This window comes from Phocoena sinus, chromosome 16 (assembly GCF_008692025.1).
Source record: "Phocoena sinus isolate mPhoSin1 chromosome 16, mPhoSin1.pri, whole genome shotgun sequence".
Taxonomy (NCBI): Eukaryota; Metazoa; Chordata; class Mammalia; order Artiodactyla; family Phocoenidae; genus Phocoena; species Phocoena sinus.
The window spans coordinates 8,557,734-8,570,417 of NC_045778.1; the positions used below are offsets into that span (position 1 = coordinate 8,557,734).

Consider the following 12,684-nt stretch of genomic DNA (forward strand, 5'->3'; position numbering starts at 1 on the left):
GGTTGAGCCGCTCTCATGCAAGAATTTATGGCGAGTTCTGGCCGTTCCATCTGTGTTGATGGTTCTTCTCCCTGGATTTCAAGACCCTTCATAAACCTGTCTACCTTTATGTCTCATGATTCCTTAGCCCGCCTTTGATACTGTTAAGCTCTGCGTTCCATCCTACAATGGCACCGGCTCATTTTAACACGTCTGGTATTCTCTTATGATGTTCCCTCATTGACATGATTTTCTTAGAGTGGAACCTTAGCCATAGATCTCATGAATTTCATGATGAGTTTACTTATGGTTTTAGTCTTCACTGGTCTTCTTTAATTCGTAGGCAACCACTTATCATCAGTATTCTAGGATTTAATCTTTGGATATATACTCCCATAAGGTTCCCTTAATACATTTAGTTTTGTAATCCTCAGGGTCTGTATCTAATGCTAACAGGAACATTGGCTAATTCCATAACATCGTTTATCCAGAGCCACTTTATGTCATAAGAGCTACCATGTAATGAGCATCTATCCAATGTGCTTTACATTCTTTATCTCAGTTTGAGTCTCACAAAACTGACACGTAGATGGGGTTATCCTAGTTTTATAAATGAGAGAAGTGAAAGTCGACAAAGTTGGATCACTTGACCAATGTTACAAAACCTAGAAATAACTAAATCCATGTCAGTGTGTGATCTGAGAAACCTTTCTCTGTCCTCTGTGATACCTTGCTCTCCATTTGAGAGTGGGAATTCTATTTTTATTTTATTCTTTGAGTGCACAGATAATCCAGCGATAAAGTGCTACTGAATACCTTTTCACTTTAATTAAAAATAACTGTTTGAAATTGTGCTTACCTTTTAGGCATCGGGCTGTCAATCTCTTTCTTCAGGGATATGAAAAATCTTGGATTGAGACAGAAGAACATTACTTTGAAGATAAACTGATAGAAGATTTAGCGGTACATTTTTAATGGGGTTAGAAGATAAAAGAAAGTCTGGGCTTGGTGGAATAACGTTGGTGTGAGCCATTTATCTTATAACATTGAAGAGAAAACATCATTGCAGTGTATGGACCTTAGGAAACTTTATTCTCGATTGTTGTTGCGTGCAGTGTTTAGGGAAAAATTCACTCTTCTTATTTCAAAGAGATCTCATCAGCATCCAGCAATTCAGAATTTAACTAAACTTTGACTATTATTCCTTTAAATTCTTCCTCAAAGCAACTTCAGACACCTCAAAACCAGGATATTACTATAAAAGCTGAACCATAAAGAATTATTCACCAAAACTAGGTTAAGGGTTGACAAAAGCCAATGAAAAGTAGCTCGTTGTTAAACATATACAGGGCAGAGAATGATAGATTGGGGACAGGATGAGCCGGAAGTCATGGTAAATATAGTGTAAACGGCAAGTAGAATTTTTCAGTCCAACCATGCTGATAAGGAGGCTTGTGTTACTGAGACTGCTTCACTCAGGGGAGCCATTGTCTTAGTTTTTTATGAGCTGTGGACCTATTTAAAAGTCTGACCAAGAGCCATCTTAGGAAAATTTATAAGCATATAGTCCTGCAGAATTTTGCAGACTAGTTAGAGGCTTTATGATTCCCAAGTTAAGGACCTCTTGTCTAAAAGTTTTGTTTTGTTTTGTTTAACTCACAAATTATCGAGGAACATAAAGGATAAACTAATCCAGTTCATAAAACCTTAACCCTGATTACCCCCTTGTATTTTAAATGAATTTCATTTCTCTTCAAAATCAAAACCTGTAGAATATTAGAATATTCAGCCTTATAGAAATTTACACAGTACCTGCAACATTAAGCCTTAAATCCAAGAAAGAACATCATTTAGGTAGAGGGAATCTCAGTCTGAATGGGTCATTCTTATAGAGATATAAAACTCATTAAATCATTCAACAAATGGGATTAATTAATTCTACAGTCAGTAAAAATGCTTCATAATTTTCCTCATGGTACATGTTCTATCCAATAGAATGAAATTACATTTTTAAGTTTTAAAAGTAACTGAAAATGAGAAAAAATAATGTGTAAGTGATTCCGACATTAACTCATTCAGCATTCTTTGCCTTTCTCTGTGTAGGCAACAAAAATGTTTCATTTGATGATCAGTTTGCCTTTTGCTACATGAACTATATTTTTATACTTGGAGTGACGTAGCATTTTATTGCAATTCTTTGTAAACTGAGCCCTCCCTAAAGCTGAAATCCATGTGACAGATACACTTTTCAGTTAGTTATGAATCTGCTTATAAGAATAGCATTCAGAATTTTTAAATGATGTAAGTCATCCTTGCCCATAGTGTTTTTTGGTCCCATTATTAAATAGCGTTTTTTTTTTCTAAAGCTGCATACTTTTGTGTCGGTAATATAACACACACACACACGTGCATACACATGCAGGTACAATGCATATAACACAGACGCACTCACGCACCACAATAGGAAGAGAAGGGCTTTCTTTTTATTTGTTGTTCCTGGGTCTGGGTGAACATTTCACCTAAATGTGAAATTTTATAAATTTGACTTTTGTATAGAAACCTGGAGCAGAACCTCCGGAAGAAGATGAAGGGACTAAGCGGGTTGATCCTCTCCATCAGCTGATACTTCTGTTCAGTCGAACGGCTTTAACGGAGAAATGGTATGGTTGGGAGGATTCACACGAGACGTAGGAAGAACAGATAGAAACCCGTGTCTGAGTGTTCTGTCCGTCACATGTTCCTGGTTCAGTTTCATCTTGTTCTTGGGAGGAGAGAGAAGTGTTCAGAGATAGGACCAGTCTGGCATACACTACGAACCAACGCTCACACAACTTCAGGCTTTAATAGTTACCTACCAAATATTTACCTAGCTCTCATCCTTCTTAACAACATTGTAATTAGCTGGTTGACTTGATTCTGAATCTTCCTGTTGATCACAAACAAGCTTTAGAAAATAAAAGAGCCCAAAGCAAATTTCAGTACCAAAAATGTTTGGAGACCACTGGTGACCCCAAATTTCCTGGGTAGATTCTGTCTCCATTCAGCAGTAAGTCTTAGGAAACTTGAGGAGGTGGGTGCGCCATCCTTTCAGTGGAAGGTTTCTTTGAGATCTATTTTATGGGCATTCTCCATTTTTCTTGGTTCCTACAGTCTTGGTCATATGAATTCACTGAAACCACAAAGGGCAAACCTCTATGGAGTTAAATAAGAAATGCACTCATAAGCCCAGTAATCAAAATGTGCTCAGTATCTGCTCATTACAGGGGCACCGCACAGGCTGATTCTGTAGATGAGCCATGGCGGAGGTTTTAAAACCTTTACCTGCTTCCCTGCCAGGGGGGGAGAAAGCCTACTTTGCCCCAGGCCTCCCTCATCCTCTGCAGAGAATTTAATTATCAATCCATATCCACATGAGTCTTAAAGAGTTCATCTGACCTCTATGCATGTCGTAATAATGTACATTTCTCCCTCTTAGCTAATGTGATCCATCCCTCTCTCACGATTTCTCTCTCTTTCTCTTATTATTTCCTAACTAACAAAATCATCTCATCCCTAAGCATAGAGCAGCTCCCTGTCTGGCACTGTCAGGTAATGAGGTATTTCTCATAAGTGGATTTTTCTGATGGCTATAAGTTTAGAACTGCTAAAATAACTTTGCAAAACGTCAGGTATTTTTTGATGGAAGCCTTTCTTCAATGAATTAGTGGTTTCCATCATTTTTCAAAAGAGGATAGTGAACAGATTTTAACCTATCTTAATTTTTGAGAATCATTATGACCATCCTATTCTGAAAGTGCATAGTAGCATAATAATTGGGGGAGTCTTTCCAACAAATGTCAGGCATCACTTCTGCTGTCAAAAGCCCTGACATCATGTAAATTTGCTTGGTTCAACTTTTGTAGTTTTAAGAGAATACTAATGTTATTACATTTGTGTGTAAATCAATAGATCATTTATTTTGTGAGACTTGAAGGTCTCTTCCGTAAGGTAGGATGGGGCCACTGTTTAGGAAGTCTAAGATCTTTGCTCTCTGATTCTACAATATTTCTGAATAATCGCTTTGCCTGAGTTTTGTGTTTGTTTCTTTTTAAAAAGACATACTTGTTGAAAGATAAAGGTTATTTTATACCGTGATGGTGATTTTGCATGTAACTAACCTTCTACTTAAAAACTGATTTTTTTCCTGTTTTTCATAGCAAACTGGAGGAAGATTTTTTATATATGGCTTATGCAGATATTATGGCAAAGGTAAATAAATGTTTTGATTTTAATGGCAAAATATAAGAATCTGTGTGTTTCTAGATTAAAATATCGTTAAATTTTAGAAACCTACAGGGCATTAATCTCAACTTTCCACTTGTTGCCTGAATATCTCCTCTAACATTTTTGACAGGTAATCATTGTTTCTTCCTTTAACATTTTATTTATGGAGAGCTCACTAATTTTCCAAACATTCATTCATTCAACAAATATTCACTGGACATCAAGGTATTAGAGATAATGTGGTGAACCAGAAAGTAACACACACACCCTGCCTTCCTGGAGTTTATCATCTGATGGAGGAGACAAAATTTGAACAGATGATTACAAAAAACTCTGACAAGTTTAATGGTAGAGAAACAATTAAGAGTAGTGGGAGGGCTTCCCTGGTGGCGCAGTGGTTGAGAGTCTGCCTGCCGATGCAGGGGACAGGGGTTCGTGCCCCGGTCTGGGTAGATCCCACATGCCGCGGAGCGGCTGGGCCCGTGAGCCATGGCCGCTGAGCCTGCGCGTCCGGAGCCTGTGCTCCGCAACGGGAGAGGCCACAACAGTGAGAGGCCCGCATACCGCAAAAAATAAAAAACAAAAAAATAAGAGTAGTGGGAGTAGTTTATGTAGCATTAGTCTGAGCTTCAAGGAAGTCCCTAACTGTTGAATGATGAATTGACCATGAAGAAATAGTAATAGCTAGTATTTACTGGGTGCTTATTTTGTTTAATCTCATAACCTGAGAATGAATGAGGGGAAGAGGAGTCGGGTTTCGCTGAGGCTTCTGACTTGGGCAGCTGAGTAGATGGCAGAACCATATTCTAAGGTGGGGATCACCAGAGTCATTGCAGGCCTAGAGTGAAGAGGAAAGATGGCAAATTAAATTTTGGACATGTTAGTTAAAAATACCTGTGAGACAGCTAAGTGGAGATGTCTAACATGCAATAAGATAGTCATGTCTGACATTCCACATCTCACAGAAGGCTTAAAATTACAGATTTGGGGGGATTTCCCTGGTGGCACAGTGGCTAAGAATCCGCCTGCCAGTGCAGGGGACATGGGTTTGATCCCTGGTCCAGGAAGATCCCACATGCCACAGAGCATCTAAGCCCATGTGCCACAACTACTGAACCTGCGCTCTAGCCCTGTGAGTCACAACTGCTGAGCCCACGTGCCACAACTACTGAAGCCCGCCTGCCTAGAGCCCGAGCTCCACAGAAAGAGAAGCCACCACAATGAGAAGCCCGCGCACTGCAGCGAAGAGTAGCCCCTGCTCGCCGCAACTAGAGAAAGCCTGCGCGCAGCAGCGAAGACCCAGCGCGGCCAAAAATAAATAAATTTATTTTTAAATTTTAAAAAATAAAATAAAATTACAGTTTTGGGAATTGTCAGCATTAGAAGGTAATTGAAGCCATAGTAGTAGATGATCTTTCCCAGGCAGAGAAGGAAGCATGAGAAGAACAGGTGGCTAGGACCAAGCCTCTAAAGACATGGATGCTTAAGAGATGGTTAGAAAAAAAGGAGCTTCCCTGCCCCCGCCCCCAAAAAAACAGGAGAGAATCTTAAATGTGAGATATATAGTAACCGTTGGAGTGTGTGGTCAACAAAATCTTACTCTGCTGAGGGATTGAACCTTATTCAAGGTAAGGATTGAAAATTCTCCAGGATTTATTACATGGACATCACGTGACCATGGTGAGAACAGTTGCAGAGGGTTGTGAGATGGCGCCCTGGTGGTCCAAGTGTGTATTGTGGGGAAGTAAGTAGAGTTTCATGTGTGAGTAGATGTGGCATAGACATCTCTTTACTGAGAAGGCTGAGAAGGAGGAGAAAGGTAGAGGGTGATAAATATCTATATAGAATTGTGAGGTTAAAGGGGGATTATTTTTGCCTGTTTGCCTTTTTTTTTTTACTTTTTAAAAATAGATTTGAACATGCTTCTGTTCTGGTGGGAAGGACCCAAAAGAGTAGACAAGGGAATCATTTGTGGAGTGAGGCTTTGAGTAGGTGGGAGCAGGGCAGCAGGACAGCTTTTACAGAGCATAAGAGAAAAGTCGTGGCTTTCCAGCTTTCTTTTAAACCGTAACCCACGGTCAGAAATGCATTTACCAAGTCTATTTATAGAAACATAAAAACAGATACCTTGAAAGAAAATCATCATGAAATTATACTTGTACTATGAGCAGTGCAGTCTGATATTTTCTATTCTATCTAAATAAAAAAGTTGTTTGAGATCATGATTCACTAAATAGATTTCACGTCCAGTTAATGGGTTGAAATCCACAGTTTAAAAAACATGAAAACAACCTAAATATCTATCGACAGATAAATGGTTAAAGAATATGAATTCTATATATATGCAATGGAAAACTACTCGGCCATGAAAAAGAATGAAATAAGGCCATTTGTAGCAACATGGATGGACCTAGAAATTATCGTACTAAGTGAAGTAAGTCAGAAAGAGAGAAATACCACATGGTATTGCTTATACGTGGAATCTAAAATATGACACAAAGAACTTATCTACAAAAGAAACGTAGACAACAGACTTGTGGTTGCCAAGGGGGTGGGAGGGGATGGATTTGGAGGTATACCTGAATCACTTTGCCGTACACCAGAAACTAACACAGCATTGTAAATCAGCTGTACTTCAATAAAATAGATATTAAAAAAACACTAGGTTAAAAGATTAAAGAGGAAGGATAGTTCCTTCTGTGGAAATTAGGACTGAGTATTGACTGGAAACTAAAATAGAATTCCCAGGCAGTGTGGAAAGCCTGATCGACGTCGTTTTTTATGAATTTGGACAGTACCAGTCTTCTGGTTGTGTGGCTTTTCTCTAGCAGTTCCCAGAACCAAATGCAGATTCAGAGAAGGCAGGAAGTTAGATTTGTCAAGGATAATGATTTTTGCCAGACTGTTGTCGAAGGACAGGGGATCACAGGGGTTTTGTATATCGCAATGAGAGTGGCTGAGGCATTGGATCTTGGATTCTAACTAGGATAAATAAGGAAATGAGGAAAGAAGGAGCTGATAAGTCAGGAGATTGTAAAGGAGTCCATGGACTGTTGTCCTCGCAGTTGAACAAGCAGTGAGCAAGTGGGCTAAAAAGGGAGAAGCTCCTGTTTTGAGAGTAGGAGATTCCTGATGGTTCAGGTCCTTCCTCGTGACTGGAACAGAAGCAGCCTCTGCATTTGTCCTGGTTGAATCCTGAAGTTTAATCTCTTTTGATAAGTGATCAAATATTTCATGATGCTTTTTCTCAAGATTCTCCCTTCATAATTAAATAATCTTGTTCCTTTTATTGTTTAATGTATCCCAGGAATGCTAAGCTTCCATTACTCAGTTCATTCTTCTCTCAATCATCTAGAAGAATGTGTGCCCCCCAGAAGAATGTGTGCCCCCCAGAAATTACTTGAACACAGTGTGCTGGCTGTGAGTTCACCTGTGTAGTGCACACTGGGACTTTATCCTCGCTTATTCTGCCTTGGAATTCTATATATTTACAATAAATTGTAAGAATTCACTGGTTTTTTGGCAGCCAGATTACATTTTTTGTCAAGGGCTTGCATGTTCACCTAAATTCCATGTCATTTATGAATTTCTTCTGAGGTTTACCTCACATACGTGTATTCTGGCAGTTGATATACTCTTTAGTTAAGTATAAGTCATCGTTTCTCTAATTAGAGTTATACCATTATCCAAGGCCAAAAAAATTTTTTTTAATAAATTTAATTTTGGCTTTGTTGGGTCTTCGTTGCCGCGCACAGGCTTCCTCTCTAGTTGTGGTGAGCGGGGGCTACTCTTCGTTGTGGTGCATGGGCTTCTCACTGCGGTGGCTTCTCTTGTGGAGCTCGTGTTCTAGGCATGTGGGCTTCGGTAGTTGTGGCACACGGGCTCGGTTGTGGCTTGCGGGCTCTAGAGCGCAGGCTCAGTAGTTGTGGCGCACGGGCTTAGCTGCTCCACGGAATGTGAGATCTTCCCGGACCAGGGATCAAACCCATGTCCCCTGAACTAGCAGGCAGATTCTTAACCACTGCGCCACCAGGGAAGTCCCAAGGCCAAAATACTTTTAAAGTTCATTTCTCTCATCCAGTGTTAAACATTTCTTTCCATTTATGTTAACCACAAACCCGTAAGTGTGCTTTCCCTGTGTTTATCTAAGTTGCTAGTTTTGATGATTGATACCAAACTTTTTAGTAAGTAGTTTTTGGAGGCTGCCTTTCTTCACTTTGACAGTCTGCATCCCAGGAGTCTGAAACTTTCTCTTGGTCTTCATGGTTTCTCAGAGTTTACCAGTGGTCATTTTACATTCACATATGATTATTTTTGCCTTGAATCTTGACACTTGAACTCTGTTCAAGAGACTTATGTCTTCCTTTTCTATTTGCAGGACTTTATGAAGGCAACATTTACATATTAGTTGGTTTTTGTTTTCAGTTTTCGTTTTCCATAGGAGCCCAGAATTGGGTTAATCAGAGCTCTGGATTCATGATACACTCTCATCATTGGTCCATTACATTATTGGCTACTTTTATTCAAAGTAGTTACTTAGTAGTTTCTAATAATATAGTAACTGCTCACAAACTCACCACTCACAAGAAAAGCTAAGACCTTGATAATAACCCTACCTGTAATCATACGGTCCTCTCCATTAACCCATACGCTGCCTCCCCACACAAGGAAATCATCCTCCTGTAGCCCATGTTCAGGATAACCTTGCTTTCCTTTTATATAGTATACATTAGTTATATGAATTTATTAATACATATATTACATATATACATGTGTGTTACATATGTAATTACATATTTTTGAGATTTTAGTTGTTTTAACTTTTAAAAGGGCAGTATGCTATATGTAATCTTTTGGTACTTACTATTGTTTTCTAAGATTCAATTCTACTCTTGTGTGTGCTGGAGATCATTTGATTTGACTATCACATTCCGTTGTGCAACTACACCATAGCTTATCCATTTACTTTTTTGTTGGTAGCCTTTTGTGTTGAATCTGTGTGTTTGCTGACGTGAAAAAAGGGTTTGAAATGCCTATTCTTATTCATGTCCAAAAGTCAAGGGTCATAGGGTATATGAATATTCAACTTAAGGAGAAGATGCCCAACAGTTTTCCAAAGTCATTGCATTAAATCACATTCCTCCCTGCAATGTTTAAGAGAGGTTCTGATGATCTACATCTTCTCCAATATTTGCTATATTATGTTTTATTAATTTTTGTCAACCAGGTGGGTGTAATATAGCATTTCATTGGGGCCTTAATATTCGTTTCTCTTGGCCAGGTAACTTCCATATCTAAAAATCACTTCTCTTTGGTGGTTAAGTCTGAAGCAAACGGCTGATGAGTAGTTCTGCCTTATCTCTCTATTATTATTATTCCAGTTTCTGCTGTAAATCGTGTACTTTCTGTTCCGTGTTCTCCTTGCTTTGTGTTTGGCCGTATGTTAAAAAATCATTTTACATCTTTGTATTTTTTGAGCCCCACTTTATTTTAACCCTTAGGTTAATTGTTTTCCTGCTTATCTTTCCAACCCCTTCCTTACATCATATATATCTCCTCTTTTGAGCATCTTAGAGCATTTGCAGTGCATCCACATTGGTTTGCTGTTGCCCCTTCCTTTTGTCCTCATCGTGGTCACTCATGCTTGATCTCTGTACTCATCATCCCTTCTGGGCTGTCTGAAGCTGTTCTGTTCTAAGGGAATGGTTTTACCAATTTAAATAAGATAACCATGTGGAAGTATCTAGAATGATACTGTCATAAATTAAACACTCAATAATGTTTTCACTCTTTTGAGTTTCTGGCTAAGGAAGGAAAATGTTTCCTCTTCTTTCTCTTATAACTTACTGAAAGGTACACATTAAGTTATATATACCTAGTGTTTCGTTCTTTGCTGGTTAAAATTATAAAATGCCAGGATCACTTTCTTATGAGATTTCTCTTTTCTGTCTCACCCCAAACTTAGTTTTAAATCCATCCTGAAAGTTTCTTTTTGCTTCCTCTGTCTTCTGAGGAGTGACTGCAATCAGAAAGGCAACTGAAGAATGTATGACATACGCTTGTTTTGCAGAATGAAATTTCCAGCGGATAGTGGCGAGGTGAAGTGCCCCATTTACTGCTTTATGAGTTCTCATTGCCAGTTTTGAGTTTTGATCCAGATATCTGAAGGTCTGAAGTATCGTCTGTTTCGGTCTTCTCTAATTTTTTCCTTCTAAATTCTCTATTTCATGCTTCTGCCCCTGTATGTATGGGTTTTATTCACTTTTTTCCTTCCTGGAGTACGATATCACTCTTCCTTGCCTAGAATTGATCATTTTGATCCAGAAAGTTAAGTCCTGTGTTGCAGGACCATCTAAGAGAACCTACTGTTTACTTAGCATTATCATACAAATTGCGTGGATGCAGTTTGCTATTGAAGAACGTTGTGTTGTCCTATGCCTGTAAATCACTCTGTTTCTGTTCAGCACATTAAAAAGTGCTAGACATCCTCTATAGTTTTCTTGTGGTCCCAGCATGCCCCATGGCAATCAGGACAAGTTTAAAGTGGTTTATGAGTTTATTGAATTTTGTCAGATAGGTCTCCAAGTAGAATCAGGTTTAATAGGTTTTTTAAAAATCAAAATTTTAACTTTATTAGAAGAGAATCTCACTAAATTTTCTTAGGAAATTTTTAGAAAACAGTTTAAGGTATTTTGTTTCAAAATAATTCTTTGTAAAGAATAATATCTGTCAGAGACTTCCCAGGCGCTCCAGTGGTTAAGACTCTGTACTTCCATTGCAGGAGGCACGGGTTTGATCTGTGGTCATGGAACTAAGATTCCATGTGCCACGCAGCCAAAAAAATGTGTGTGTATATATATATATATATATATATATATATATATATATCTGTCAGCTAGAGCTCTAAATTCCTTTACATAAAAGCAAACATATCATATGAATTTTACAGCTTGAAAGCATATCATTATAACTCAAAATGCCAACTTTTCTAAATGTATTCTTCAACTCATACCTTGTTCCCAGTATTTCTGAAGGTAATGAAATTTGTATAGGAAATGATGTGTTTCAGAAAATGTGTAACTTTATATTCTTAAGAGACATTTTGTTTTGGTATTCTAATTTGATTAGATAGTTATCATGCTTGTTACTTGATAAAATCCCTGTTTCACTCCTAATTTATAATGCATGTGAAGGAAGCATTATGTAGGTAATCTAAAAGGAGCAGCTCAGCCAAAATTCCTCTGCATTCAACATTATACGTACAATATTTATGGAGGGTTACAGATTTGCCTTCCAGATGTGTTTTGCTAAACTTCTCATGTGTATTTATTTTCAAAATCCTGGTTAACTGTTGACACGGGAGTCAAGGTGACATTAGCATATAGTCAAAAAGTTCCTGTACTCTGAATGAATAATTAACATCTTGGATTTTGTGGTGAAACATACTATTTAGCAACTTTTCCATGTAGTGAAATTGTCACAGGTCTGTGTCCCCTTATTTTCTCCTTTGCAAACCATGTCCACATTCTCATGAAATGGAGAGGGCGATGCTCAGTTCATGTTTGTTGAATGAATGAAAGAATGTAACAAACCTTTTAGCATTTATCGCTGAATCTGGTAGAAGGATCACGTTTTGTACCCTGCCTCCCATTTCTACTTCACATATGTACTCAAAGTACTGTGAATCATTGAGTTAAAAGTATTTTTAACTTTTAACCACTTCTTCCATGAGCTTCATGGATACACTGAGTGTTTACCAACCATAAAAAAAAATCCTTAGAAGGGTTGCAGTAATCTAACTTAGAAGAGCGTTAGGTCCTTCCTAGCACAGGTATTGGCTGATGACCTGCTTCCTTTGGTCAACACGATACTCCTAGTACCAAACCATGATAATAATAGCAATTGAGATTTATTAAAAGCTTATTGCTTTTCAGGTACTTGTTCCTAAGTGGCAGACAATTTCCATATATTAATTCATGTGATTCTCTCAGGAACATGGTTACTTTTTTTATTATTTCCACTTTAAATATGAGGAAGCGGAGGCCCAGAGAGGTAAAGGAACTTGCCCTAGACTAAACAGCTCATAAATGGCAGCACCAGGATTTGAACCAGGCACTCTGTATCCTCAGGCCATGTTCCTAACCACCAAACAGCTCTGCTTCCTTAGCAAGCAGAATTTTCAGCTGTGGGAATCAGATAAGAATGCATGCACAGCTCCTTTACCATTTCTGGGAAAATAACTCAAAATAATGAAATTGTCTGTTTCATCATTTTTCTGTGAAAGAATAATCTTGGTAGCAGTTGGAATTTTACTTTCCTCCTTTGGACCAAATACAATAAAAAATGAACTTAACAACAACAAAGAAAAGATGGCAAGATTCACTTTAAGTAATGGACACTGCTTTCTTTTAGTTTTAATTCATAGTTATTAAATGTATCTGT

General features: G+C 38.2%; 1 protein-coding gene across 1 annotated transcript in view; it reads left to right on the forward strand.

Moving 5' to 3' along the window:
• RYR2 (ryanodine receptor 2) overlaps positions 1-12,684 on the forward strand; it is a 644,069-nt gene that overhangs the window by 535,811 nt on the left and 95,574 nt on the right. The window contains 3 exon segments of the mRNA XM_032609082.1: positions 846-942; positions 2,536-2,639; positions 4,176-4,227. Coding sequence (XP_032464973.1) covers positions 846-942; positions 2,536-2,639; positions 4,176-4,227 — 253 coding nt within the window.